Source organism: Monodelphis domestica, chromosome 1, assembly GCF_027887165.1.
Source record: "Monodelphis domestica isolate mMonDom1 chromosome 1, mMonDom1.pri, whole genome shotgun sequence".
NCBI lineage: Eukaryota > Metazoa > Chordata > Mammalia > Didelphimorphia > Didelphidae > Monodelphis > Monodelphis domestica.
In genome coordinates this window covers 572927008-572954347 of record NC_077227.1, presented here as the reverse complement: position 1 = coordinate 572954347, position 27340 = coordinate 572927008, and the positions used below count along the sequence as shown (strand labels likewise).

At 40.8% G+C, this 27340-nt stretch overlaps 1 protein-coding gene and 1 long non-coding RNA gene across 2 annotated transcripts in view; one reads left to right on the top strand and one right to left on the bottom strand.

Annotated features, from left to right (window-relative positions):
* LOC107650862 (uncharacterized) overlaps positions 1-26093 on the top strand; it is a 38874-nt gene extending 12781 nt beyond the window's left edge. Inside the window, exons 3-4 of the long non-coding RNA XR_001627087.2 lie at positions 18206-18308; positions 19437-26093. This is a non-coding gene — a long non-coding RNA (uncharacterized LOC107650862). The remainder of the gene's footprint in view (positions 1-18205; positions 18309-19436) is intronic.
* On the bottom strand, positions 12414-14115 carry ASPRV1 (aspartic peptidase retroviral like 1). Its single transcript, XM_007476304.3, has one exon. The coding sequence runs from the start codon at positions 13804-13806 to the stop codon at positions 13045-13047; it is 762 nt and encodes a 253-aa protein (XP_007476366.1). The 5' UTR covers positions 13807-14115; the 3' UTR covers positions 12414-13044.
* Positions 26094-27340: the final 1247 nt, after the last annotated feature.

Here is a 27340-nt window from a genome sequence, read left to right as displayed (position 1 = left end):
TTGCCTCCATTTCCTTATCTGTAGAGAGCTGGAGAAGGAATGGCAAACCACTTCAGTATCTTTGCCAAGATAATCCCTAATGGGGTCATATAGAGTTGGACACAATGGCGCCAAAACTTAGAGGCTGCAGCAATTTTACTAAATGTACTTCTATAGCGTGTAGATATTACTAAATAAGTAATCTGCTTTCCTGTTCAATGGAATTTGTATTTCTTCTTATATGATTTTTCACAGCAGAAGTTACAAAAGTAATTTGAGGGCACAATTAGCACTGCTTGCCCCAGGCATGACTTCTTGCCCCAGGCACCAAAATCATTAGTTATAGTTCTTCCAGGACTATACAACTGGGTTTTAGAGGCTGCATATTGGGTTCTGAAGGTTTAGAAGTAGTTACCAAAGAACAAAGAATGGAACATGTTTACATTTTATAGTTTTAACTGTTATTTTCATCACTATCACACTGGATTTAAAGATTTATCCTATGTATTCCTTGCATCTGTATAAACACTCATGAAATATAATTGTCACTTTTGCTTGGTCTGGATTAGAAGAGAATTCACCAGTGCATTCCTTGTAGAAATTTTAGAAATAGTGAGACGAGGTGGAAAAAGCACAGGATTTGTAACCACAGAACCTAGGTTCAAATCCCAGCTCTGCTACTTCTGTCACTTGGAGCCAGTCAATTAACCTTTTGGGGGGGGGTCTCAGTTTCCTCATCTGTAAAATGAGGCTATTAGGGCCAGATAACTGCCTTTACCCTCTAAATCTGTGATCATAATCCTGTCAATAAAAATAAGAAACCAGTAAAGTTTTAAATATGTATATATATGCCTATATGTATATATTTGAGACAAAGTTCTCAGAACTAGATGAATCAACTTATTTTCCACAAAATTTCTTGAAATTAAGTGCCATAGGAGTACGTTTTACTAAATGTATATTAGTTGAAAAATGATTTGCAAAGTTTTCATACATAATTGATTTTCTAATTTATTTCACAAGAAAATTTTTTGACAATAATATCAAAGCAAGGAAACTAGATCATATCTGGTCCTGTTCTCCATCTATGCATTACATTTTAACCCTAGTAATAAAATCATTTAAGGACCAAGAAAGACTAGCATCAACCAAACTGATTATTTTCCACTTCAGTAATGTTTGGTTTTGCACATACTTTTATACATATCATTTATGCCTATACATTTCTGTAATGTGCTTGAGGCCATGCCCACAAATGGCAGAGAGACTTGGAGGAGAGAACTGATGAGCATCATGGGAAATTTACTCATATTTCCAAGTTTCAGAGTCTTTCATGACTGATTTTCTTTTCCTTTTTTAAAAAACCCTTACTTTTCATCTTAGAATCAACATTGTGTACTGGTAAGAAGAGCTATAAGGGCTAGGCAATGGGGGGTTAAGTGACTTGCCCAGGGTCACCCAGCTAGGAAGTGTCTGAGGTCAGATTTGAACCCATGATCTCCCATTTCTAGGCCTGGCTCTCAATCCACTGAGCCACCCAGCTGACCCCATGACTTTGATTTTTCAAGTCTTAGAGGAAGAAGGGAGCCACAAAAAGGAGGAAGATGACAGAAAATCCATTGTATGAAGCTACTTGGAAGAACAGGAACTAGATTAGGGGTTCCATAATGATGTGACCTGCTCTGAGCACCTTATCCCTTGTACCACCCCCCTTAAATCCTGGGACTTATTTGGCCAGTTGTTATTGAGGAAAATAGGAGAGGGATCTAAGAAAGATAGCCCAGAGACTGCTGGGAGCTGCCTATTGTGTTGATGGGACCTCTCTGCAATGGGGCTATCTGGGTGCTCTGCTTCTTCTCTCTTTCCATTGAAGGATCTTAGCTCAAAGCCCCTGATTCTCAGATGACCTGTTGTAGGATCAGTGCCTGGTCCCCTTTCAGCCCAGTGAAAGGGAGAAGAGAGAAAGAAAGGGAAAGAGAAAAGTGGTCTGTCACTTCCTGGATACCAGCTAAAAGCAGTCACTTCTGTTACCTTGGCTTTTACCCTTTCATTTCCCATGCTAGTTCAACTGTTGAACACACACACACGAAAAGGTGGTGACTACCAAAATTCTGACAGGTAGTAGTAGTAGTAGTAGTAGTAGTAGTAGTAGTAGTAGTAGTAGTAGTAGTCTCTCGGTAACCAAGGATGACTATTGTCTTTGTGTGTTTTTGTGCACAAAGACACCTGTGCATGAAGATTTAAGTGGAAAAGTCAATGCACAGAGACAGTCCCACTCTCTCGGCGTTGGAAGCCTGGGTCCAGTGGCACGAAAAGTCGTTACACCTGGAGACTTCCTCAGCTGCATTGGATGGCCGTGTTATCTTTTGTGCTCCAACTCGCCCTAAGCACTCCACAGTGCTTTGCTGCGTCGCCATCTCAGCCGTTGAACCTTCTTATTGGTTTCTTCTGTCTGTTCAGCCAAAGCAGTCTTCACATGCTGGGTGAGCAAAGCCCTAGTTCACCAGGGGTCCACGACGACCCAATGGCTACCCTCACAAGGTTTAGCCGGCCTGTCGAAGCTATTGCCCGGGGTGTGGCCGCTGCTGCATGCTAGCAGCTACTGGGAGCCACAAGTGAGAGCTGGGTGTCAGGTGAGGGTCAGAGGCTGGAGAGCTGCCCTAGGAGGACACGGCAAGCGCTCCATACCAAAAATATTACTCCTCCCTGAGCACCCCATACACCCCTTGTGTATGATTTAATAACAGGGACTTAGGATTTTGGTAGAAATTTTAGCCCTAAAGAGAGGAAAGAAATTTTACTGAGTCAATTTCCTGCTCAACTTGATCAAGTAGATCACTATAGAAAAACACCTCCAAATAGACTAATATTTATATTCATTTAAACTCTAGCACTATTCCTGGCTATGAAGTCAATTAAGACTTGCATCCCCACTACATGAAATCAGTTCCTCATTTTCTCTTGGGCAGAAGCTGGCTCTCCAAAGTTCCACATGTCAGACTAAAACCAGCAGGGGACATTGAGCATGCAATCTGAGAACGAGGCTTTCATTGTCAAATCCTCCATTACCCAAGAACAAGGCAGAGATAATTCTCTAAGTATACCATCATATCATCTGCAAAGAGTAATAGTTTAGTTTCTTTCATTGCCTACTTTTTTCTTCTCTAATTGCTACCACTAGAATTTCTAGAACAATATTAACTAGTAGAGGTGATAATGTGCATCCTTGCTTCACTCCTGATCTTATTGGGAAGGCATATAATTTAGATTGCTGATAGTTTTAAATAAATGCTACTTATGGTTTTAAGGAAAGTTTTGTTTATTTCTAGTGTTTTTAATAGGAATGAGTTTTCGAGAGCTGGCCAGCAGTCTCTCCAAGCCTAAGAATTTTCCTGAGTAGGTGTGGTGACTTAGGCAAAAGATGAGGAGTGGGAGACAGCTTGGATGTTTGAGAGCTGTTGCTCAGGCATGGCAAGAAGCTGCTTCACCAGGCACAGAGTTTGTGTTTATTATATAGATCAGTGGTTACATGCTTTAACTTTTAACAAATTATTTAATTAACATTCTGTGATCATCTTGCATTCCAAGTTGCTACAATAGAGAAATACATGAGAGAGATTCCTAATATTGAACTAGCCCTGAATTCCTAGTCTAAAACCCACCTGGTCATAATGTATGATCTTTGTGATGTATTGCTGTAATCTCCTTGCTAGTATTTTATTTTAAATTTTGCATCAATATTTATTAGGGAAATTAGTCTATAGTTTTCTTTCTCTTTTTTCTCTTCCTGGTTTGGGGGTCAGCACCATATTTTTGTCATAAAAGGAATTTGGTAGGATTCCTTCTTTGACAGTTTTTCCAAATAGTTCATATAGTACTGGAATTAATTTTTCTTTAAATGTTTGATAGAATTCACTTTTGAGTCCATCTTGTCCTGGAGATTTTTTCTTAGGGAGTTCCTTGGTGGTTTGTTCAATTTCTTTTTCTTTTTGAACCTTTACCTTATGTCTTGGTATCAATTCTTTTTTCTTTTTAAAATTTTATTTTTATTGTCATGCAAAACTCACTTCCACATTGGTCATTGTTGTAAAAGTACACTCATACATAACCAAAACCCCCAAATAAAACCAGAAATACACTAATGTGAAAGACAACTCCAACAGTTATTTCTGTGGAGGTGGATAGCATTCTTGGTATCAATTCTAAGATGAGTGGCAAGGGACAGGCAATAAGTTTTAAGTGACTTGCGCAGAGTTCCATAGCTAGGAAGTATCTGAGGTCAGATTTGAACCCGAGCCCTTCCAACTCCAGGCCTGGCAATTGATCTGCTTTGCTACCTATCTGCCCTTGATTACTTTTTTCTAAGGTAGAGTTATTTAAGAGTTCTATTTCTTCTTCAGTTAATCCAGGCAATTTATATTTTTATAAATATTCATCCATTTTACTTTGATTGCTAGATTTTTTGGCAAACATTTGTGCAAAATAACACCTAATAATTGCTTTAATTTCATCTTCAGTGGTAGCGAATATGGCATCAAGATTTTAAGAGTCTTTAAATGCCAGACTGAGGAATTTGGATATTGTTTTCTAAGCAATAAATAGTCACTGATTTTTTTCTTAATTTTTGAGATGAAATAGTCAAATCTACATTTTAGGAATATCAATTTGGCAGTTATATGGAGGATAACCTGGACAAGGGAAAGACTAGAGAGAGGGAAGCCAAAGGCCATCACAATAGTCCAGACAAAATGTAAAGAGCCTGAATTAGGTTGGTTGCTATATGAGTGCAGAAAAGAGAACAAAAGAGAGGCATGTTGGGGAGGTAGGATTGAAAAAAAACTTGGCAACTGATTTAATATTGAAATAAAGACTCTAATCTAGATGATTGAAAGAATGACATCATCAACAAAAATTGGAGCATTGGAAGGACAATTGGATCTAGGGGAAAATATAATGAATTCCATTTTCAAATTCCATGTCCAAATGTTGAGCTTAAGAAGTCAGCATCAGATCCACATAGGGTCTACTACATGAGGACCTGCAATCCAAGAAAAAGATTAGGGCTTGATTTAGAGATCTGAGGGTCATCTGTATAGAAATGATAATTGAACCCATTGGATCTCAGATCACCAAAGGAAAGAGTAGACTAAGAGAAAAGGGCTTAGGGCAGAACCTGAGGACTCCTGGAGTCAGTGGAGTGTAGAGTATAGATTTGGAGGTCATCTGCACAGAAATAATAACTGACCCTTTGGGAGCTCAGATCGCCAAGGAAAAGAGTGGAAAGAGAAATAAAAGTCCAGGACAGAATCTGGCAATTCCCAGGGTTAAGAAATCAGAGAATTCAAGGATCTTAGTCTTAGAGCTTGAAGGGACCACATAGGTCATCAGAGGGGGACAAGGAAGATCTAGAATAGGAGACTGAAAAGGAACAGTAAGTTAATAAACATTTATTAAGTACCTACTATATCCCAGGCATTGTGCTAAGCATTAGGAATGCAAAAGGGGGCAAAAGACAGTCTCTGCCCTCAAGGAATTCACAAGGAATTTGTTGGGGGAGGCAATAAGCAAACAGATCTGTACAAACAAGTTATATACAAAGGAAATACCAAATAAGTAAGAGAGCAGGCACTAAAATGAAAAGGGATTAGGAGCAGCTTCCTATAGAAAGTAGTTTAGCCAGGACTCAGAGGAAGCCTGGAAAGTCAATAGGTAGAGCTGAGGAGAGAGAGCATTCCAGGCACACTGGACAGCCAGAGAAAATGCTCAGAGCTAAGAGATAGAATAGCTAGCTAGAAAAGTAGAAGAATAAGAGAGTAACACAGAAACCAAGGGATGAGAAGAGGAAAGAAGGCATGGTTAAAAGTATAAAACAACCCCAAAGAGGTTAAGGATAATGAGAATGAAGGAAAGGCCATTTGGTTTAGCAGTTGGGCCTTGTGATGACAAGCTGAAAGAAATGAAGATACAGGGGGAATCTGGGTATCTCAGTGGATTGAGATCCAGGCCTAGATTAGGAATGGTCCTAGGTTCAAATCTGGCCTCCTCAGACACTTCCTGGCTGTGAGACCTTGCACAAGTCACTTAACCCCCATTGTCTGGCCCTTACCACAATTCTGCCTTAGAACCAAGGTGGAAGGTAAGGGTTAAAAAAAAAAGAAATGAAGATATTTTCTTTAGTCTTCATCAATAACATTTCCCCATCATTTTCTTAAGTTTAGACAATCAACAAAACAATAAAGCAAGCCCAGGTTTGTAGAGATTGTTGATTTCAAAGGTATAAATGCTCCCACTGAAAATGTAACAATTCTCTTTCTTGAGTCAATTAAACCTGACTAGTGTATTCTCATAGCTTTCCCTTCTTCCTGATAATTATAGATTTGATCAACATATGATTTAATCCTTCTCTTAGCCACAGATAACAAAGTAGATCAGAATACAGTAAATGACAAAACCCTGGGGCACTCCACTGGAGACTTTTCTATGAGTTCAATCTATGAATTATTGCTAGTCACTCAAGCAGATTTTAATCTGCCCAACTACTGTAATATAGCTTATATCCTTCCTTTTTTGGTGAAAACATTTCTGAGACTTTATCTCGGCTATGATTTTATCAACCACTATAGGAAAATATGAACCTATAAAATAACTGGCCACATTTCCCTTGAATGAAGAACAAAATAGTTGAGGTCTCTGGAAATTCTGGATCTCAGGGTTCTCTTCTTTGTATGTGGCAAAAACACCTGCCCTTGATCAGCTCCCATTCTAACTGGGGAGACAACATGTAAACAACTGCATACCTAGGAGCCATACACAAATAAGCAGAGCAGAGAGAATGTAATCTCAGAAGGAGAGCACCAGACAAGGGGGAAGATGAGTTATTGGGAAAGACCAGACAATATGATTTGAGCTTAGTCTTGAAGGAATCTAAGGAAGCCAGGAAGGAAAGGTGATGGAGAAGAGCATTCCAGGAACGGAGGACGGCCAGCAAAAAGCCAGAGTAGAAAGAGAACGCTGCCTCCCAGTAGAGAGATAAAGGCAGATGCTGCTGGATCATAAAGTATGTGGACTGGGGTTCAGTGTAAGAAAATTGGAAAGATGGGCAGGGATCAGGCTGGGAAGGACTCTAAATGACAAAGAGAGCATTTTGCATTTGTTCCTGGGGGTGAGGAGCAGAGGGGAATTTATTGAATAGGGAGGTAACAAGGTCAGATCTGCCTTTTTGGAAGAGCAATTTGACAGCTGAGTAGAGAATGAACCAGAGAAAGGAGAAATTTCTGTCACTGAGACCAACCAGAAAGCTATTGTAAATAGTCTAGACAAGAGATGGTGAGAGCTTGCACCAGGATGATGGCTGTATGAGTGGTGGAGGGGCACATTTCCATCCGAGATTTAGAACTGGAAATGACCTTGGACAACATCTAGTCCAACTCTGGAATTTTTCCAATAGGGAAACTGAGTCTAGAGAGAAATTACTTTTCCAAGATCAAACTGATGTGGCCTGGTTTTTCCATGACTATCACCATACCCAAATGTAGTTTTCCTGCAGAACTTGGGAAAGTGGCTTGGAGTAAGGCAATCCATACCTCTGCCTCTGTGGTACAATTTGAAGAGCACTAAAAACATTCCCCTCCCCAGACTTCCTACCCCAACAACTTCTTTATCAATCTGTGATTATATCTGAAATTTTGCCAGTAGGGATTGATTCCTTTAGCTTAAACCATTTCTTCTATAGAATGAAGGTCATAACACATATATTTCCTCTCTGTGTTGTCATGAGGAAAGTACTTTGACAGCATTGAAGTGTTGTAGAGCCACGCGTTTCCAATGTTATTATTAACTCTGTAAAAATATAAGTACTCCCAGAAAATGAACCATTAACCCATTACTAGCCACTAGTACCTCCACATGAGTGAGACTATCAGGTCTGTTTCAGTGACTAAGAGGTAGAAAGTTTCCCTAAAAGAATGGAGTTAGGACAAGGGTGGGAGAGGGCAGGGTGTGGAGCCAAATAAAACAAAATATAGAAAATGAACTGAACCTAAGTTCTTGAAAGCAGGGACTGTTTTTCTTTTGGTTTTTGGATCTCCTTACCACAGTGCCTGGCGTATACTAGGTGCTCCATAGATTGGATTAGATAGGAAAATCCTGGGAGGATAGGCTAGGGTGGAGAACCTCAGAGAGGAGACTTGGGACAACCAGAAGGCACAATGAGGGCACTTTGGGGGCAGTTCCCTGGGGATGTTCTGGGGGAGGACAGGTGTGAAGTTTTGTCAGGGACCCACACTAGGGTTAGGTATGTGGGTGTGAGTCCGGTATGCCTCCTACCATTGATCAACATGCCTGTGATTAGTCACTGACCCACTTCTCCCAAGATCCAGGATGAATGAGGCACTCCCACTGTGGGGGCTAAAACCCTTCAGGGCTCCAAGTAACTGGATGGTGCACACTCTATTCAACAAAGTGAGAAAGCCACCTTGCACGTGCAGGAAAGTAGGCATTCCATTCCAGTGAGTGGCTGTGGAATAATGAAAGTCTTTCATTTGCAAACAGGAATGTTTGGCCCTCTCTTTTCTTCCCTTCATTTCTTCATGCATGCAGAGCCACTATTCTAACTATAGTCACAAAAATCATCTCTGGCCATCAAGAAGAAAGAAATAAGATCTTGGTTCACAGCAAAAAAAACCAGCCAGTGTGCCATACTGGGGAAAGCACTGATTCTGGCAGCAGAAGGCTTGAGTTCAAATCCAAACTTTGATTCATGATAGTCAAAGGAGCCACAAAATATTAGAATTGGAAGAAACCGGAGTTTTAGAGTCCAACCCAACGGAGACACCACAAGATGGTGACTAAAGTGACTTGTTAAGAAACCTGAGCTAGTAAGAGACAAAAGCCAGAATTCCAAGGACAGTTCTCTCTCTCCACTACATTTTGGTGTATTTCTCTGAACCCCAGGATTCTCATCTGCAAAACAGGGATAATAATACTTGTACTACCAATGTCACAACCAATGGAGAAAAGCAAACCTTAATGTAATCTAATCCTATCCAAGTGTTTGTTAAATAGATACTATGTACAAGACACTGTACCAGGGATACAAAGACAAATGGGGGGGGGGGGAGTCCCTGCCCTCGGGGAGTTTACATTCTACTGGGAAGTACAACATATAAAACTGTAGGAGATAATTTGACCAGAGGGGAGAGGAAAGAATCTGGAAAGACTTTCCAGATTTCCAAAGAAAGTTGGAAATGGGGAATAAATTGAAATTTGAATGGTGCTAGAGAATACACCACAAAAAATTAATGAGAGTTACTATTAAGTACTGGACCTCAAAGATAAACTTCCTGGGTCAGAATGCGCTCTCTCTGTCTCTGTCTCTGTCTCTGTCTCTGTCTCTGTCTCTTTCTCTCCATATCTTTCTGTCTGTCTGTCTTTCTCCCTCTTTATTTGTTAGTCATTCATGATGACAAAAGCAACAGCCTGATGCTGACCATGATTTTACCCCTTTTGTGTTTATATAGGTGTGTTCAGTTCTGCTATATGTAAGGAGAAAAATAATCAGGGAAGGCTTGAAGGTTGTCCTTCTATATTCTTCTAAGGCCCACAATAAGCCCTTCACCAAACCTAGGCTGGACTTTGGCAACACACTGCTGCCCTTTCCCTGGGGAGTCAGAAGTTGGACCCTTTGGCTCCTCTCACATGTAGTGGGAAAGAGAACTGGATTTAGAGGCACAAGTCCTAAGTTTAGGTGTGTCTCTCTCACTTACTAACTGGGTGGACTACAGGCAAATAGCCTAACTTCTCTGGGCCTCACCCTTTCTCATCTGAGGAATGGGAACATTTAAAGACCTATCAATCTTTACTCCCGAGAATCTGTGATTCCTTTCCTTCTTCATCAGGGTGGGGTGAGGAAGGAGAGAGAGAATTCCTGTTAATCACCTGGACAAGGTTCTAATAAAATCAAGCTACGAGCTTCTGCATGCTCAGAATCCTCAAACCATAGATCCATTTATTCAAATTTATTAATTTTTTCATAGTTATATAAGATTTTGAGCTAGAAGAAACCTTAAAGAATATCTAGTCCAATGCTCTCATTTTACAAATGAGATGAGTAAATCCCAGAAAGATGAAATGCCTGCCACATTTAAAAGAAAAAAAAGAGCAATAAATCGCCAAGCCAGGATTCAATCCAAGGTCTTTCAGCACCAAATCTGGTATTCAGGATTATTTCACCTTCTGCCCCTTTTAAGTGGAAGAGGAATGGCAGAGCAAGAACAAGCATCCTTGATTCAGGTTATTTCTGGTTGTCATTTCAAAGTGGATTTGGAAAGCTTGAAATCTTTTAGTTAGTAATGGGTTCTTCTGAGGGAGTTATCAAGCTTACTTCTTCCTTCAAGCCATTGCTTGTTCCTGAGATCATGTACCTGTTCCTCTCTTCCACTTTTCAGAATCTTTATCTCCTTTCAAGGTTCAGTCCAGGTGCCATCTCCTCCGTGAAGCATGCTTGACTCGCCTTTCTACCCTGCAGCCCCACTTAGTACTCTTTCCTTCATCAGATATTCCTGGATCTCTTTTTCATGAATCACTCCCATGATCCCTTCACCCTCTTATTTTGTATTTACTTCATTGAGTAAATGCTTTGCCACTGCTATCCCTATCCTCAGTGGAATGTAATCTCTTTGAGAGCAAGAACTGTTCTTCCTTTTTCACTTGGCACCTGCCATTCTAAAATGGTAATTTTATATTGATGCTGTATTATTTTTGTTCACACATACTTCGATGAACTTGCCTTCATTAGAAGATGAGCTCAGCAAGAACACATATAATTTCATTCTTTATATACAGGTACAAAGTATCTCTAATATTTAGCACAGTGACTGGCTCATGGATGCCCACAACAAATAAATAATTGTTGATTGATTGATTGCACATATTAGGCACTTAATGAATGCTTATTAAACTTAATATAATGACTTAAACACTAATGAGTGACAGGAACTGAGTTATTACTATTTTTCAGGCAGGCTTGGCTCTTGTTTGGTCTCCCCAGTGATGCCCAGTTGTGATGCTCATTCCACTCTTGGATGAGTTAAAAATGGCATTTCCCATCTTTCATCTTCATCTTCTCAAAGCACCTGGCCAAAACCCTCACCACAGATGTGTGAGCAGCTCTGTTTTTATAGGCACTCCCAAGCCTCAGATGCAGACCGCCTCTGCTTCCTCCCCCACCATTTAAGGGTATAGGCCTACCTCTGTTCTCAGGCCTTTGCCACTAACTTAAGAAGGTCAAAGTTACTTTGTCAGCCTTTTGGGGTTCCCCAGTTACCTGTGAGGGCCCACAGCCAATTAGCATGGGGTCTTCCTCAATATGCTTCCCAAAGGACTTTTGAAGGCAAGCTTAATACCTTGGATGAATACATTTTGAATACTTGAGAATTTTCTTTTACATCTCTATTGAAAATGAAGTGGAAATAACCCAGAGCCTGGAGCCTATTTGTCTGCTGGGTTTGTCTCCTGGCTTTAGCATTTAACCTAGCTGTAGGTCACCTGGGCCTCCTTTTCAGGACCTCAGGTCTCTTTTAAAAATTGGGAACCATTATACCTACAACACCTTCTTTACAGGGTTGTCATGAACAGGGTACTTTGCAAACCATGAAGCACTTATGGAAATGGAGGCTGACTCTTCCCACCCCACCACCTGTTCCCCACCCCAGTTTTGTGGTGTTTTTGAGCCTCTCGGTAGAAGGATATAAACATTCTTCCCTCCCTTGAAAAAACAGGATGTGAAAGACAAGGAAAAAGAGAATTTCTGCCATTACTCAGTCTTATACACTCTACATTCATCTTCTTTTCAATTCAACTAAGTTTGGCAAAGATTTATGAACATGTTAGTGCCTTGGGGATATAAAGTTTAGCTAAGACAAAATCCACCAAATCCTGCCCAGTTTATAACCCATTAGAATTTCTCTGGCTCCATAAGACTGCCCTCTGCTATTCAGTGCCCACTACGCTCCATTCTCTGACCCTCCCTCTCTGCCAACATATGCTTTAGTTTTTTACCTCATCCATTGATATGTGACCATGTCCTGTTTTGAATGATGCTCTCATTTCCCAATTAAACACATCTTTCCTCTTCTCCCCATCTAGCCTCTTGAGCAGAGCCATGGTGTGTTATAATGACAAGAACGCTGAATGTGGGTTCAGAACTGTGTTTAAATCTTTCCTCAGCTACTTGTTAAATGTATGCCCTCCCACCAATGGGTCTAATTTTCCTCCTCCATAAAATGAGGGGATGGAACCCTTCCAGTCAAAATTCTATATGCTTCTGTTAGAAGGCAAATTCTCAACAAAAACATTAATTGAGTAGCAAGCTTTCTCTTCCCCCTCTATCCTTCATTGCCATTCTATTCACATCATATCAACACACCACTCTGTAATTGGGTCAAATTGGTATTTATTGGTTTTTGAAATATCTTAATCATTGGTGTAATGTTCCAAAGCTTTCGTGCAGGTTATAGAAAGAAATAGGTCATGCAGAGCAGACAGGAAGAGTAAGAAAGAAGATAATCTAGAGATAGCTTTGGGGACCCCTTAGGGAATCACACCACTGGGAATTTTCTGAAATATCCACAGTCAGTTGATATTTTAGCAAGTCTCTCAGTGTGGACCCCTGAAGGCTTAGTATAACTATCTCCAGTAGATAGAATTGGGGACTACAGTTCCTTCTTCAAAGAGTGGACTTCTAGCTCCCTATTAGATCTAGCCAGTTAGATGTTTAAGTCTTTGCAACAGAGAGCAAGATGATGAGAGAAGGAAGGCATCCAAGCAGGGACCACTTCTGTGATGAATTCAGGTCTACTCTCCCTCACCAATGCATTATTTATCAGAAAACTTTCCTCCTTCTCTTCCACCCCACAACTATAGGAACGTATTTGAGCTCCCCAAGAAGGAAAGAAAAGAAGAGGATTGGTTTCAGAAGGTTGATCAATTGCAATTTCCCCACCCATCCCTCACCTCCCTTTCAGATCTCAAAGACTATATTTCCAGGCTTAAGTAAAGAGCAACTCTTTAGTGGTCAGAGGTCTCTTCTTCAATGAGTTCCAAGTCAAACTCATCTTCTATAGAACCTCCAACAGGTAGAAGACGGAACTTCTTTCCTCTCAGGGTACATGTGCGGTGCTTGAAATCCAAGATGGCGCCATGGTCTTGGAGTACATCTGTTCCAATGATGGCTTCTTCTGTGCTTGCATTGGCCACCAAGAATTCAGCCTCCATCTCAAACTTCCCCAGGGTCACTTTAGTGTCCCAGATGCCCAAGATCTTCATCTCAGCCCCATTGGCCACTTTTACCACATTTTCAAAGGGTCGAAGGGTGTCTACATCTCCATCAGTAGCCTGCTCCCACAAGTCTGGACTGACCACTGATACCTGGGCTCCAGAGTCCACTAGGAACCTCACAGGAATACCCTCAATTTTGCCTTTGAGGTAATATCCCTTGCCCATACTATTGGCAAATACAATCTCCCTGGGACCATGAGATTGCTTATGCTCAAAATCACTCTCAGAACGGAAGGCTTCAAATAGGGCATCTTTCACAGACTGGCAGTTACCTTTGGCCTCTGGGCTAAGTCCTGTGTAGACATCTAGGGCATCTCCTTTGAGGGACTGAGTCAGGAACTTCATCTGAGTAGAATCATCCCAGTTATTCAGGTCACTGATAACATTAAATTGATGCAGCCAGCGGTAGACATCTAGATTGTGTCCATCAAAATGTTCAGGGGTGAAGGCATGGGTCCTCCCACTCTGACTTCTGACTTCTCTTCCAGCCATAATACCGCTCTCCACTGGACTTACGTGCACAATCCACACAAGGCAGATAAACCCGAAGAGCAGGACAGGATCAATCACGGTGGTGTCCAAGGCAAGTCTCAGCCAGAACTAGGACAACCCTTCAGCAGCCTGAAGAGTTGGAGCTTCCGGATCTCTGGTGAGCAGAAGGAACCCTGGTGTCTTCGAGGGCTCTTAGAGCTTTAGGCAGCCAGCAGCTCCGATTCCTTCCCTCAGACTGCTCTGTGCTGGCTGAGGGTGCTGGAAAAAGGCTCTCCTCCTTCAGCAGGCTGGGCCTTTTTGATTCCTAACGTACCACCTGAGGCTACCCAGTTTTTCTTTGTTGTATTAGGCTCCACCCCCTCATTACTCCACCCCGTGTGGAGCATCCTGACAGACTAGCAGAGTAAGTGCCCCACCTTTGCTACATCTCTCCCAGAGACCCAGCATCATCTCTGCCACTGGGTTAGAAGAAAGAACAGCTAGGGTAAGGAGGGACCCTTTCCCCTCCCTCACTCAGTCACCCTCCTCACCACATACCCAAGAATAAGGATTGGGAAACGAAGAAAGTCTTGACATTCAAGTGTCTGTCAAGCTTAATTCCTTGGACATATTTTAGTGGAGATTTCTTGGAACAGATGGCCTTCAGATCCTTTCATCTCTCAGAATCTGGGATTAGTCAGAGGATGTGGAAAAGAGATGTTCTCTCTTGAGCCCAGCAGCTAGGAAAAAAAATGGAGATAGCTCTCTACCTGAAGGTGCTTTAATATGGTCCAAGACTGAAGGAAAGGTCATCAACCTAAGGAGAGAATTGCCTTTGCCCAAGGCCTCACAAATAAGGAAGTAGCAGAACTGGGATCTGAACCTTTGTCACCCAGTTGTCTTTCTACCACATCAAAATCATTCTGAGGGAGAGGGTTGAGGGCCAAGCAAACACATAAAGGGAGTTGAACTATATGCCCAGATCTTTTTCAACATGAAAATAAGAGCATTTGAGGGTATTTTTCAAAATAATGGGAATATATTCATTTGCACACACACTTGCACACACAAACACACACACACACACACACCTTGACTCATGGTCTTGTTATTGGATCAAACAATGATCATTCAAGAGGTCAAGCCAGGACAAAACCAAAACAAACCATTTCCCTCATATCCAAATGACAGCAGATGATAGACTAACATTTTTCTTACTTAGCTTTTTGCTTATCAGTGAAAGTCTGAAGAGGGGTCTGGACAGAGGAATGTAAAGATCTCCCTCTTTTCTGGGCTTAGTACCTGCTCTGGCTCTGGCCACAGTCCCTTCTAATCACTTCCTATCTACCAAGCTACACCTCTGGCCATGGAGATGACCAAAGTTGCAAGGGGCTTGGGAGCCTGAGAATTTAGGAATGAGAAAGGGCTTCTCCTAAACACCATGGTTTATATCCAAAGCCCAGAGTTCCTTCTCCAGCTCCAGGTTAACCTTGGAAGCCTTGATCTGCTCTCCTTGCCCTTCCTGTCTCTTGTAATCATCTTTCTGCATCCATCATCCACCTGTTGGAGTAGAGACACTTAGAGAGTCTCTCTCTTTTCACCCCTGATAACAATATCAAACTATGGTGAAAATTTAAGTTCTGGCTTCCAAAGCAAGCTGTCAAGAGACCATGTTTCCATGATATATCAAAGGCAGTGGATTATAATGGAAAAAAAGGCAAAATAGATCCTTAAATATGGCTCCTTAAATGCAATTCCAGGTTAAGAGGCCCCTAGATCTTTAGCTGAAAGTATCCTTAGAATCTATCTAGTCCAACCTCCTCATTTCATAGACGAAGAAACTGAGCTCCACACAGGTTAAATGATTTGCCCACTGTTAGTAAGTTAGTAAGAGTAAAAGGCAGGATTTAAACTCAGGTCCTCTACCATTTCTACTCTCTCATACTGCTTTTTGGACCTATTTCCAAGTAGGAATTAGGCCTATAAAATCTTGAGATCAGAAAAGAAACCTAGACTGGGAGCAGGTACCACAGAACTATGTAGTATTTGGGGGTGTATTGTATTTCTAAAGTTAAGACTGAATTGGTGTTTTAAGTTCCCCCAAAAGAAAAGGCTTAGAGAACCAGTGGTACAATGGAGAATATTGTTGGATTTAGAGCCAGGGAGGTCACAATCTCATTTCTTTGCTACTTCTTTGACTTTGACAAATCCCTTATGTTACATACCCCTCGTAGGATGTTTCTCAATGGCAGAACTTTATTTTATTTTATTATTGTATCTCTTGTGCCTTACACATGCAGTTGGTACCTAATAAATGCAGTTGGATTGGATTAGATTGGATTTCACTTCTCTAGGGCCTCCTATTCCTGCCCTGTAAAATGAGGAAGTTGAATTAGATGACTTCCATGTTCCCTCCCAATTTTGAATCTATTATCCCACCCTAAATCTCCCTGATAGTTCAATGATCACTGCTGGAATGTTATAGAGGGATGTTGCTTAAGATGTCCTGGATGGCCTCTGAGATGTTGTCAGTGTTTGCTCTTTTGCCAGTGACAGTAAAGAGTGAAGCCCATATCTATTGGTGTTGGTAGGAGATGGGAAACTTCTGGACTATTGAAGCCATCCATTCTTGTTTCAAGGAGGCCTTCCTAGAGACACTTCCACATTTGTTGTTGAAAAAGCCCGGAAGACCTTGAAACCTCTGACATGAGTTTGAATCCTGCTTTTGCCACTTACTCAGCATGTGATCTTGAGTAAGTCACTTCTTTTCTTAGGAACTTTGGTTTCCTCCTCTGTACAATGGTCATAAAGGATTATACTTGCACTATCCTCAAAAGTTCCTATTATGAAAGCATTCTATAAACCTTAAAGCAGTATGGCAGTGGTTATTATTAATAATATTTATATTATTATTACTCTAGCCAATTGCTTCCCAATATGCAGTTAGCTTCAGGGTCTCAGGTACCTTCTGCTATCTCTGAAGCAACATACCCCTGGAAATTAGGCGCCATTATCCCTTAGGCCCCAGTGTTCATTGATAGAAAATGCCTTCTACAAAAAGATATCCTCTTTGGCCCAATCCCTGCCCCTGAAAGTCACTCTCTACATGTGGAAGGCTAAGAGGACCCCTTTAAGACATTTCAAGTACAGATGGGTACCTCTTTCCCTAGAAATAGTTGGAAGAGAAAAGGACAAGGAATTAGTAGCACATTTATAGCCAAATGGTAGTCCTCTTGACCCATGACTTCTCAGATATAGGGTAGGTATTCCCTAATTCTGATCAAGAAGAAATCCAAAAATTATACAAATTTCCAGAGAAGTTGGCCCCCAAACAAACCAATATCTGAAAAGACCATAGGATGCAGAGCTACAATAGCTATGAAAGATGAAGCCCAACCACTTCATTTGACAAATAAGGAAACTGAGGCACAAAGATGAGCGATTATTTGTCCAGAATCACATGATAAATGTTACAACAAGAGGATTGGAAACCAAACCCTCTGTCTCCAAATCTGGTACCCTTGCCATGAGTTCAACTATTTTTTGACTCTCTGAGGATCCTTGACCACCTCCATCCCAACAGAAATCCTCAGGCTCAGCTTCATTCTTGGAGTGATCTTTGTAATCCAACCACTTCAAAGAGTGACCCTGAGAGGAAGCATGTTACATATTCACCAAACAGGCTCCCTGGTTAAGGTGGGGCTGGAGCATTCCAAAGAAACCAGAGGAAGGCAAATGGTGTAATGGGGGAGGTGCCAAGAGAAGGTGGGCCACTCCATCATTTGCACATTGGAAAAACCTTGAACTCAAAGAGTTGACCTAGCCACCACTATGGTTCAAATGACCTCCTTCAACACACAACAATCACAGGTTCCTTTCTTCCCCAGCCTTGCCCAGGCTTCCTCCATTGGGATCTGCCTGGCCCACAGAGCTGCCATTGGCATCTGGAGAGAAGTCAGTCCAGTCACCTCCTCCAGGGAATGACATCGATCACCTGGTTCACCTGAAAGACCTCATTGTTTGGCATCTGCCACTGACAGATACTTAGGATCAGCCAAGGAGTACATGTGGGTGGAGGGAGGAGATCTAGAACTGGTTTGAAGGAGAGAAGTTAGGCTTGTCTCCCTCTTATCTGATTGAGAACTCAGGCCTGAAAGCTACTGCCTGATTTCATCCCTCTGATCACTTAAGTGGGGTCAATATTAAAATAAGAACCTCTTAAAACGCCGAGTTAGTAAATAAGAATATGTCCCAAAACAGGGAGTTGACATCTTTTTCTCACTGGAGATTTCTAGATGCTTGGACCTAAATTTTCACAGCTAATTAGTCACCAGGATTAGAATCTTGGTCTTGATATTTAATTGAATGGTTTGGGGTTTTATTTTACTCTTTTCCTATTACCTCCCACTTGCTCCTATAGGCAATAGAGAGGCAAGGAAGATTTTTGAGCTAGGAAATGCAATGGAATTGGATCAGCACTGTGAAAAATGAAGATGACTCAAAGAAACATAGGATCACTAAAAGTAAGAGAGATATTTTTTTTTGTTCCAGGCACATGTTTACTCAGAAGTTTAACGAAAGATTTTTCTGCAAAATAACTTTGTATTTCTGGCACCATAGTTCACCATTTCCCATCTGTCCTTATGCTGTTTTCAGTTACAGATGAAATGGTGAGCCTTTCTCCTTAACCTTAGCCCAGATTACTCTTCTCTCTCTCTCTCTCTCTCTCTCTCTCTCTCTCTCTCTCTCTCTCTCTCTCTCTCTCTCTCTCTCTCTCTCTCTCTCTCTCTCTCTCTCTCTCTCTCTCTCTCTCCTTCCTCCCTCCCTCCCCCCTACACTCCATTGTGTAAAGTGAGGAATGTAGGGTGGTTTCCACCTTGCTCTCTGAAATCAACAACAAATGTTTTCAGTTGCTGTCAATGGATAAATAACATAGAATAACCACTCATATTCATATAGTGCTTTAAGGCTTCAAGAACAGCATGCTGGAGACAAAGAATATTATTAGATTTGAAGTCAAAGGACATAGATTTGAATACTGGCTTCATTTGCTACCTGGGACAAATTCCTTCTCTGGGTCAGTTTCCTCATCTGTAAAATGATCTATATGTAATATAGGTATCACTGAAGGAAAATCTCCCAGAATGTCTCTGACTATGGGTGATTCTGTGTTCTCAAAGTTCATGTAAATGGAGCACAAGCTTGGGGAGTCTAGAAAGCCTTTGAGGATGGGTTGGTCAAGGGACTATGTTTCTGGATTTAACCCAGCTGATCCCAAGTGGTCTCGACTGACCACTGAGTGAGAAGGAATTTGGGGAGTTCATAGAAACTCATGAAGACCATTGCTAAGGCAAGCATGCCTGGTGATCTGTAGGTTCAGAAAGGACCACCCTGATAACATCAGAAATTTTTTGGCAAGTTAGTCACTCAATTGATGAGAATTTATTAGGCACCCACAATGAGAGGACAATAAACATAGCATACTTACCTTTCTAGGACATTTAAGTTTTCTCACAGCAATCCTAAGTGGCTAAGTCACTGACCTAAATTTTCATAGATAATTAGTAACCAGGATTAGAACCCTGGTCTTCTGACAGTTAATTGAATGGTGAAGAGTTTTGTTTTTATTCTTTTCCTATTATATCCTATAGGCAACAAGAAGGTAATGAAGACTGAGCTAGGAAATGTAATAGAATTGAATCAGCACTGTGAAAAATGAAGATGACTCTAAGGAACCTAGAACCACAGAGTTAGAACTAGGAGAGAGATCAGAGGTCAGCTAGTCCAACAGTCTTATTTTGCAGATGAAGAAAGTGAGCTGAGTTTCATTTTTCTGTTTACTTCTTTTGTTCTTGACTTGTCTAAGACATTCTCTTCAGTCGACAAGACACATGCAAAAGGTATGTGAAGACACCCAGGATGAGGACAAGAAAAGTTTTGCCTTTTCAGTCCAAGACTTTCTTGAGAGTACTCTGGATTTTTGTTGCTGGTTTGAACTGGGGCCTTTTTGGCTTTTGGATCACATTCCAACTGACCTCTTCAGGGAACAAGTATTTTTCCTGGATAATAAGTCAGAGCTTAGATACCATCATCTTGTAAGTGTAATCTAGAAAGTACAATCCCAAATGTTCATACTTAGAATCATAGAATAGCAGAACTAGAAGGGATGTTACAGATCACTAGAACAAACCTTTCAAGCTCTCATTGTTCTCCTACAGCTTCACTGCATCTCCCAGCACTTAATCCTGGCCGCTTGGCCTCTCATACTGGGAAGAACTCAGTGTTAATTGTAAACTTGGGAAATTTGCTGAGAACTCCTTCTTCTAAAAAGTTTATATATTTAAACAAAAACGATTTAAGAAATAAGTGCCATCTATTGCCAAATTCTGGAAGACATCATGACTTGCTCATTTCTATATAGACAAGTTCTATGACTTCATATTTCAGTTCAGGGCTGGGCATCCATGGACATGAGTACTCCCTTCCTAGGCAGGGTTGGGCATCCATGGACATGGGTGCTCCAAAGGACACAATTGTCTCCCTTTCCAGTGCTTTAGCAGGTCATTCTTTCTCAGTGGCTGTGGTTTAAAATTTTCATTTGTTGGCAGGCAAGTCTCTGATAATGAGCCCCTTTGCACTTACTAAGGCTAATTCTAGACCAGCACTGGTGAATGTTTTTGAGTTTGCATGGCCAAACTGCAACTTCAAGCTGCCTGTGAACCCACCTCCCAACCCCCCACCCCACATTACCCCAGAAAGCAGAGGAAGGAAGTGCTTGCATTGGGCAGCTCAGCAAAAAGGTGGGGCATGCAAAAAATGTCCTCATGGGCTATTGAGAGGGAGAATGGAGCAGCCCCCTCTGTGCCACTCTGGCACCCATACCATGCCTTTGCCAACATGGTTCTAGACCATGGTTACAATGTTTATCATAGAACCATTCTTGAAAGTCCTTTCTGACTTGGTAGAAACTGCCAGAAAAAGGAAGCCAGAGAGGGTATAAGACCTTATCTAAACATTCAAAATGTAACTAAAGGAATACTAGTTCTCCATGATAAGGCATCAAAGAAGAATGTCAGTGGAATGCCTTGACATCCATAGAAAAACAATCTTCTGCTAGAAACTACTCAATCCCAGAGGCATTCATTTTATTTTTAATAGTCTTTGTTGTAGAGTCTTGTCAAAAGTGTTTTTAAGTTGGTGTTAAAAACAATTATAATCATAACCACTATTTTTCATCTTCTTAAGTCCTCTATTGGTTTATATTGATTATGATGCTAAACAACCCACAAAGCAGGACCATAGCAGAACAGTTGGAGAAACTGAGGAAAATATTGATAGGTTGATCTCTAGTTGGTCTGGACTTAGTAGTACCCTTCCCTTTGGGAGCAAAACAGGAGGCCATACCCATAATGGTTGATGAGACTTCCCATAGCCTCACCTCTATATCTCTGAGCTTGAATTCTTGTGTCACAGCTACTCACTCCATCACTAGTTTCCTGTCCAGCTTACTTGCTTCCATTTCCTAGTGCCTCAGCACTGGGTTTTGTTCTCTGAATTTTAATTCCTTAGGAAATTTTAGCACCTGAAGTACAGAGATAATTCATAGTTGTATTTTAGGTTATGTTGGGGGCTGCACTGAATGATTCACACACACTTACCTGTTCTTTCATGTAGAAGAGATATAAATTGCTTGTTGTTCAATTTTTTCTATCATGTCCTACTCTTTGTGGCCCCATTTGGGATTTTCTTGGCAAAGATATTGAGGTGATTGACCATTTCCTTTTCCAGCTCATTTTACAGAAGAAGAAAATGAGGCAAACAAGGTTAAATGACTTGCCTAGGGTCACATAGTTAGTAAGGGTTTATGGCTACATTTGAACTCAGGTCTTCCCAATTCTACTCCCAGCACTCTATCTACTTTGCCACCTAAGTCCCCCAAACTACTGGTTTTGTTACTGAAATGGTCATCTGGCATGAAGGGGAAAGTAGGGATGGGGGTTCAGGGTGTAACCAGGATATGTCAGGTGGTGACTGGAGTGAAGTATTAACCTGAGACCTAGATTTGGAGTCACTCTGTGGCTGACATGGGGTCCAGAAAAAGGGAGACAGTGTGTGGCAATGGTAGGAGGAAAAGTCTGGCTGTGATTTGGGTTCATTTGTTCAACAAACCTTAATTCAGTATCTTCCATGTGTGAAGCCCTGTGCCAGCTCTGGGAAGATAAGTAGTATATATTAAATATGGTCCTTGCGGCATAGAGCACATGGTCAAAGTGGGATAAACCATAAGAAGAGATAACTGTCATGTGCAATACATGCGAGGCAGGATGCAGGGTCTACTGGTAAGAACACTGAATTTGTAGTCAAGAGACCTGACTCCTAAGCCTACCTGCCCCTCTCCAGCTGTGTCATTTTGGACATGTCACTTAGATTCTCTGGATCTTAGTTCCCCCCTCTGTAAAGCAAGGAGACTATAATCATACAGTCTTTAAGCACCCTCATAGTTCTAAATCCTATGATAAGTAAATTAGAAAAGTGAAAACCAAGCACTAGCCTTGGGATATGGGGGTGTCATTGTTGTGGCTCAGTCAATTCAGTTGTGACTTATTCTTCATGACCCCATTTGGGATTTTCTTGGCAAAGATACCAGAGCAGTTTGCCATTTCCTTCTCCCAATTATTTCACACTGAAGAAACTGAGGCAAATAGGTAAAGTGACTTGCCCAGAGTTACACAGCTAATGAGTATAAGGAGGCCAGATTTGAACTAAGGAAGATGAGTCTTCCCAGCTCTGGGCCAGTACTCTATCCACTGCACCATCTAGATGCCCATATGGGAATACCAGATTACCAACCAGGGGAATCGGAGGTTTTATGGGCTTAGAGGTGAGTCTGTGGTTGGTTTAGGTTTATTCTATGATTAGTAGATTGGTCAAAGAAAGGGATTTGGAGGACAGGTAGAGGCAAAGCCCAAAGTTCTCCTTACCTCCAAATGCCTCAAATTCCCTAAGAGTCACTTAAGAATAGGTGGATTGCTATGCTGATGGGTGACTTGAGCTCTGGTTAGCTAAGCAGCATGACCCTGAGTGACACCTCCCTTTTTCCAGATCATAGAAAATCATAGATCATTATAAACAAGGTTAGGTATTGAAGAGGTGACACCCTCATTATTATCAATTAACATCTCCTGAATGTTCCTTGCAAGAGACAGAAGGTTCTTCTCAGGGAGCAGAGTCAAACCAAGTCAACAAGCATTTATTAAGCATTTACAGACGTCAGGAAAAACTCTGCCCTTGAGGACACAACTCAGAGCAAGGAAGGAAATTGTGGAGATAGGGTTTATCTTGATATGAAAGGAAACTTCCCAATCATGAAAGGTTTCTGAAATGCAAAGGGCTGCCTTGGGAGATAGTGAGTTTTCCATCACTGCAAATCTCTAAAGAAATAATAGATGGCACTTCTTTACGTTACTGTCAAAGATATTATTCTGGGTTGGGTTAGGATGCCTCTGTGGTTCTTTCTAGCTCTCAGATTCTATGATCCCAAGATATCTCTATGAAAGTTATGTTGTTATGAATGTGGATCTGAATTCCATGGGATATCCATGATCATTGCCTCAGTGTGTCCAGTCCTTCCACTCCAAGAGCAAAGGGGAAATTAAAATGAGAAATATGGTCATTCCTTAGGAAAACCTTTATAAGCCTCAGTTTCCTTACTTAAAACACAAATGACATATAGTTATGTGGCACAGTAGAAGGAGCACCAAACTTGAGGACAGAAAGATCTGAATCTAAACCCAGTCTCATACACTTACTAGCTGTGTGATCTTGGACAAATCACTGAACTCTGTTTGCCTCAGTTTCTTCATCTGTAAAATGAGCTTGAGAAGGAAATTACATATTAATCCTGTTTCTTTGCAAAGAAAACCCCAAATAAAGTCATGAAGAGTTGGACATGACTGAAAATTAACTGAACACAGCATTGTAGTGAGGATAAAATGGCATAGCATTTGTAAAGTGCTTTGCAAAACTTAAAGTACTATATAAATACTAGCTATTAGTATTCCAAATCTAAAATCTAACGTTTTTAATGCATTTTACATATTCTTACCCAGATAGATATTCTTTTATCTAATAATGTAAGCACCTTGAGATCATACGAACTCTTCATTTTATTTTTGTTTCCCTTAACACCTAACATAAAGCCTGGCACCTAATAAATTGATTGATTGATTCTAGATTCTGTGAAATAAAGCTCCCATAACAGCTCTGCTTTTTTACATTTTAAAGATCCTCTATATTTTAAGGCTCTTCTCTAGTCTGTGTTCTAATGTGGCCATTAGCTCTGATATTCTGTTATGTTTGTCTTGTCATAGTTGATGATCTTTTTCTTAAGGCTACATTTGCAGCATCTGAAAGTTGTCTTAACCCTAGTCTGACTTTTAGTAGCACTGGACATTTGGGCATAGACATCATGTTGAACTCTAGAAGGTACCAGTATTCTGGAGTAGTATTTATAGAGATGTAGTGTGGCTAGGGATGAAGGCCAAAGAAAGGAAATGAGGTGGACATCAGGCTTATGGAGGTAGGTACCAATAACTATGGTTAGGATTTGACCCTCTTCAGGATCAGTGGCTTGACCCAAAAGTCCAGGGCCAAATATGGCCTTCCTCCTTCTCCATAGACTTTTGGCCAAAATAGAACAGGAAAGAGAGTATAATGTGGTGCAGTGGAAAGAATACTGGTTTGGAAGTCAGAGTATCTGAGTTCAGATTCCAATTCTGCCATGTTACCTGTGTAATCTTGGGCAAGATATTTCACTTTTCTAGACCTCAGTTTCCCCATTTTAAAAGGAAAGGTTGGAATAGATGGCCCCTAGAGTCCCTTCCAGCTCTAAATCCATTATCCGATCATCTTTTACTGTAGCCTACCTGAAAAACGGTTTCATTTTTTAATTTTTGGATCCCTAGCACCAGCAGGCATTCAATGAATATCTGTTCAATTGAATTTAAATTAATTGAACTGGATCAAACAAAAACAAAAACACTGATTCATTCAAGAAAACATTAATTGGGAGTTAAGGGAATGGGAAAGACAAGTCCAGTGAGTGATGAGTAGCCCAATCCTCATATTTCCATAGTGGGAGTTAGTAAGAATGGTAAGATGAAATCAGATTGTTGAGACCTTGAATTCCTTGAACCTTACTTGGCAGAGCAAGAGGTGACCTTTGAAAGTTTTGACACAGGGAGACTCATGGTCAGACCTGTGCTTTAGGAAGATTATTTTTGACAGCAGTGTGCAGATTTGATAGAAGAGAAAGTAGAGCCTGGGAGATGAGATAGGAAGTTATTACAGTAGTTTATATGAAAGGTAATGAGGCCTTAAACCAGGGTGGTGGCTGTTGGGGAGAAGGTACATGTTGCAGAAGTAGGATACATCGGACTTAGTGACTTATTGGTTGGGGTGGAGTTGAGAGAGAGGGAGAAATCAAAGGTGACTTAGGGTTTCCAGCTTGGGACACTGGTGGCATCATAAATAGAAAGGAAGGAGCATGTCACATTTATGGAACAGTAAGGACATGAACCTAGCAAAGCAGACAATGTGTATTATGAAATGATAAGAAAAAACACTGGATGGATGAGGGGGAGTTGGATTATGGAAGTCTTTGAGATCCAAAGGAATTTAGATTTCAAGTCCTAGCAAAAAGAACCATCAAAGAGTTTTGGGCAGAGAAGAAAACAGCTCCTCCTTTCTGATCATCTCTTTCTTTTTTTTGGCTATTAATTTCAGTTTTTCAATTGCCTGTCGAAACAATTAAAAAAATGATTTTCTGGGGGCAGCTAGGTGACTCAGTGGTTAGAGAGCTAGGCCTGGAGATGAAAAGTTCTTGGTTCAAATTTTGCCTCAGATACTTCTTTGCTGTGTGATCCTCAGCAAGTCACTTAATTCCCATTGCCTAGTCCTTACTGATCTGCCTGAGAACCAATATTCTAAGATGGAAGGTAAGAGTTTCTAAAAAATTGTTTTCTGGACTTTAACAATCCATATTTTCTCCTTCCCTCTCCTACTCCCTCCACAAATGGTAAACAATTGGATAAAGTTTTTATACTGTTGTCATATGACACAAATAGCTATATTCTTCATGTTGTGAAAAAGACATTTCACATATATAAGAAAAACCTCATAGAGGAAATTAGGCGAGCAATGTATGGTTCAATCTGAATTCATACCTTGGCAGTTCCTTCTGCGGCTGTGGAGAGCATTTGTCATCATGAGACCTGTGAGATTGTCTTGGATCCTTGCATTGTTGATTAACATTTAGCCCTTCACAGTTGTTCATCATGCAATATTTCTATTACTGTATACAATGTTCTCCTGGTTCTGCTCACTTCACTTTGCATCAATTAATACAAGTCTTTCCAAGTTTTTCTGAAATCATCCCATTCCTCATTTCTTATAGAACAATAGTATTCCATTACAACCATATACCTCAACTTGTTCAGTCATTCCTCAGCTGATGGATACTCCTTCAGTTGCCCCCACAAAAAGAGCTGCTATAAATAATTTTGTACAGGTAGGTCCTTTCCCTTATCTTTGATCTTTTTTATGTACAGACTTAGTAGTGGTATTTCTGAGTCAAAGTTTTGGTCAAAACTGGGCACAGTTTTATGGCCCTTTGGACATGTTCCCAAAGTCTATTTTCTAGTGGTTGCAGTTTCAGAAAATTTGGTCAGGAAAAACCCCTCTAAATCAGAGTTGATCAGAAATTGAATGAAATCCTTATCACTGGTGGTATGTAAGCAGAAGCTAGATCACTATTTCTCAGGTAACATTTAGAGCTAGAAAGGACTGGGTCTATGAGGGCAACTTGTTTTAAAGATGAGAAAATGGAAATCTAGAGTAAGCTGACTTATCCAAGGTCATATACATTATAAATAAGCCATAGAAGTAAGATTGGAAACTGTCACTCCCAATTCTAGATTGACTAGTAATTCCACTAAGCCTTCTTCAAGTATGGGTTGGATTAGAGCCTTCTGAATTATCTTTTAATATGAGAATTTGAAACTTTTTGAGGCTGTACAGCAGCCTTGCCCAGCGACTATTTCAGAAACTTAAAGATTTATCTCCTCACCCATCTTTAGACCAGGGATACATTATATTTGAATGGCAAGAGTTCATTTACTCTTGGTAGAAGGCATCTATTCAGATTTTTATTTCTTTGCTTTACTGTTTTATATCCCTCCACTCCAGAAAAGGTGGAGGGATGTTTGTAAAGCAGGCTTAAACAGCTTCTTTAACATCAAACAGCTCTTGGTAAATAGCTCTGCAATGTGTGAAGTTTTGAGGTATCTGAAACATAGGAATTGGGTCACCCTCCCAATGCAGGTGGATTTTACTCCACCAAAACACACAGCTTACCCCACAGTGAGCGGGCTTCTGTCAAACCCAAATTACCTCAAAGGCAGCTTTGAACTGAGGCCAAAATAGCTTCAGTTGCTGCTAATAACAATTGTCACTATACATAATGCAGAGGTGTGGCTAGAAAATAACTCCTGTGAAA

Bases quoted from the DNA above. Each gene is read 5' to 3' on its own strand.
- ASPRV1 (XM_007476304.3), bottom strand. From the start codon at position 13,806: ATGGCTGGAAGAGAAGTCAGAAGTCAGAGTGGGAGGACCCATGCCTTC.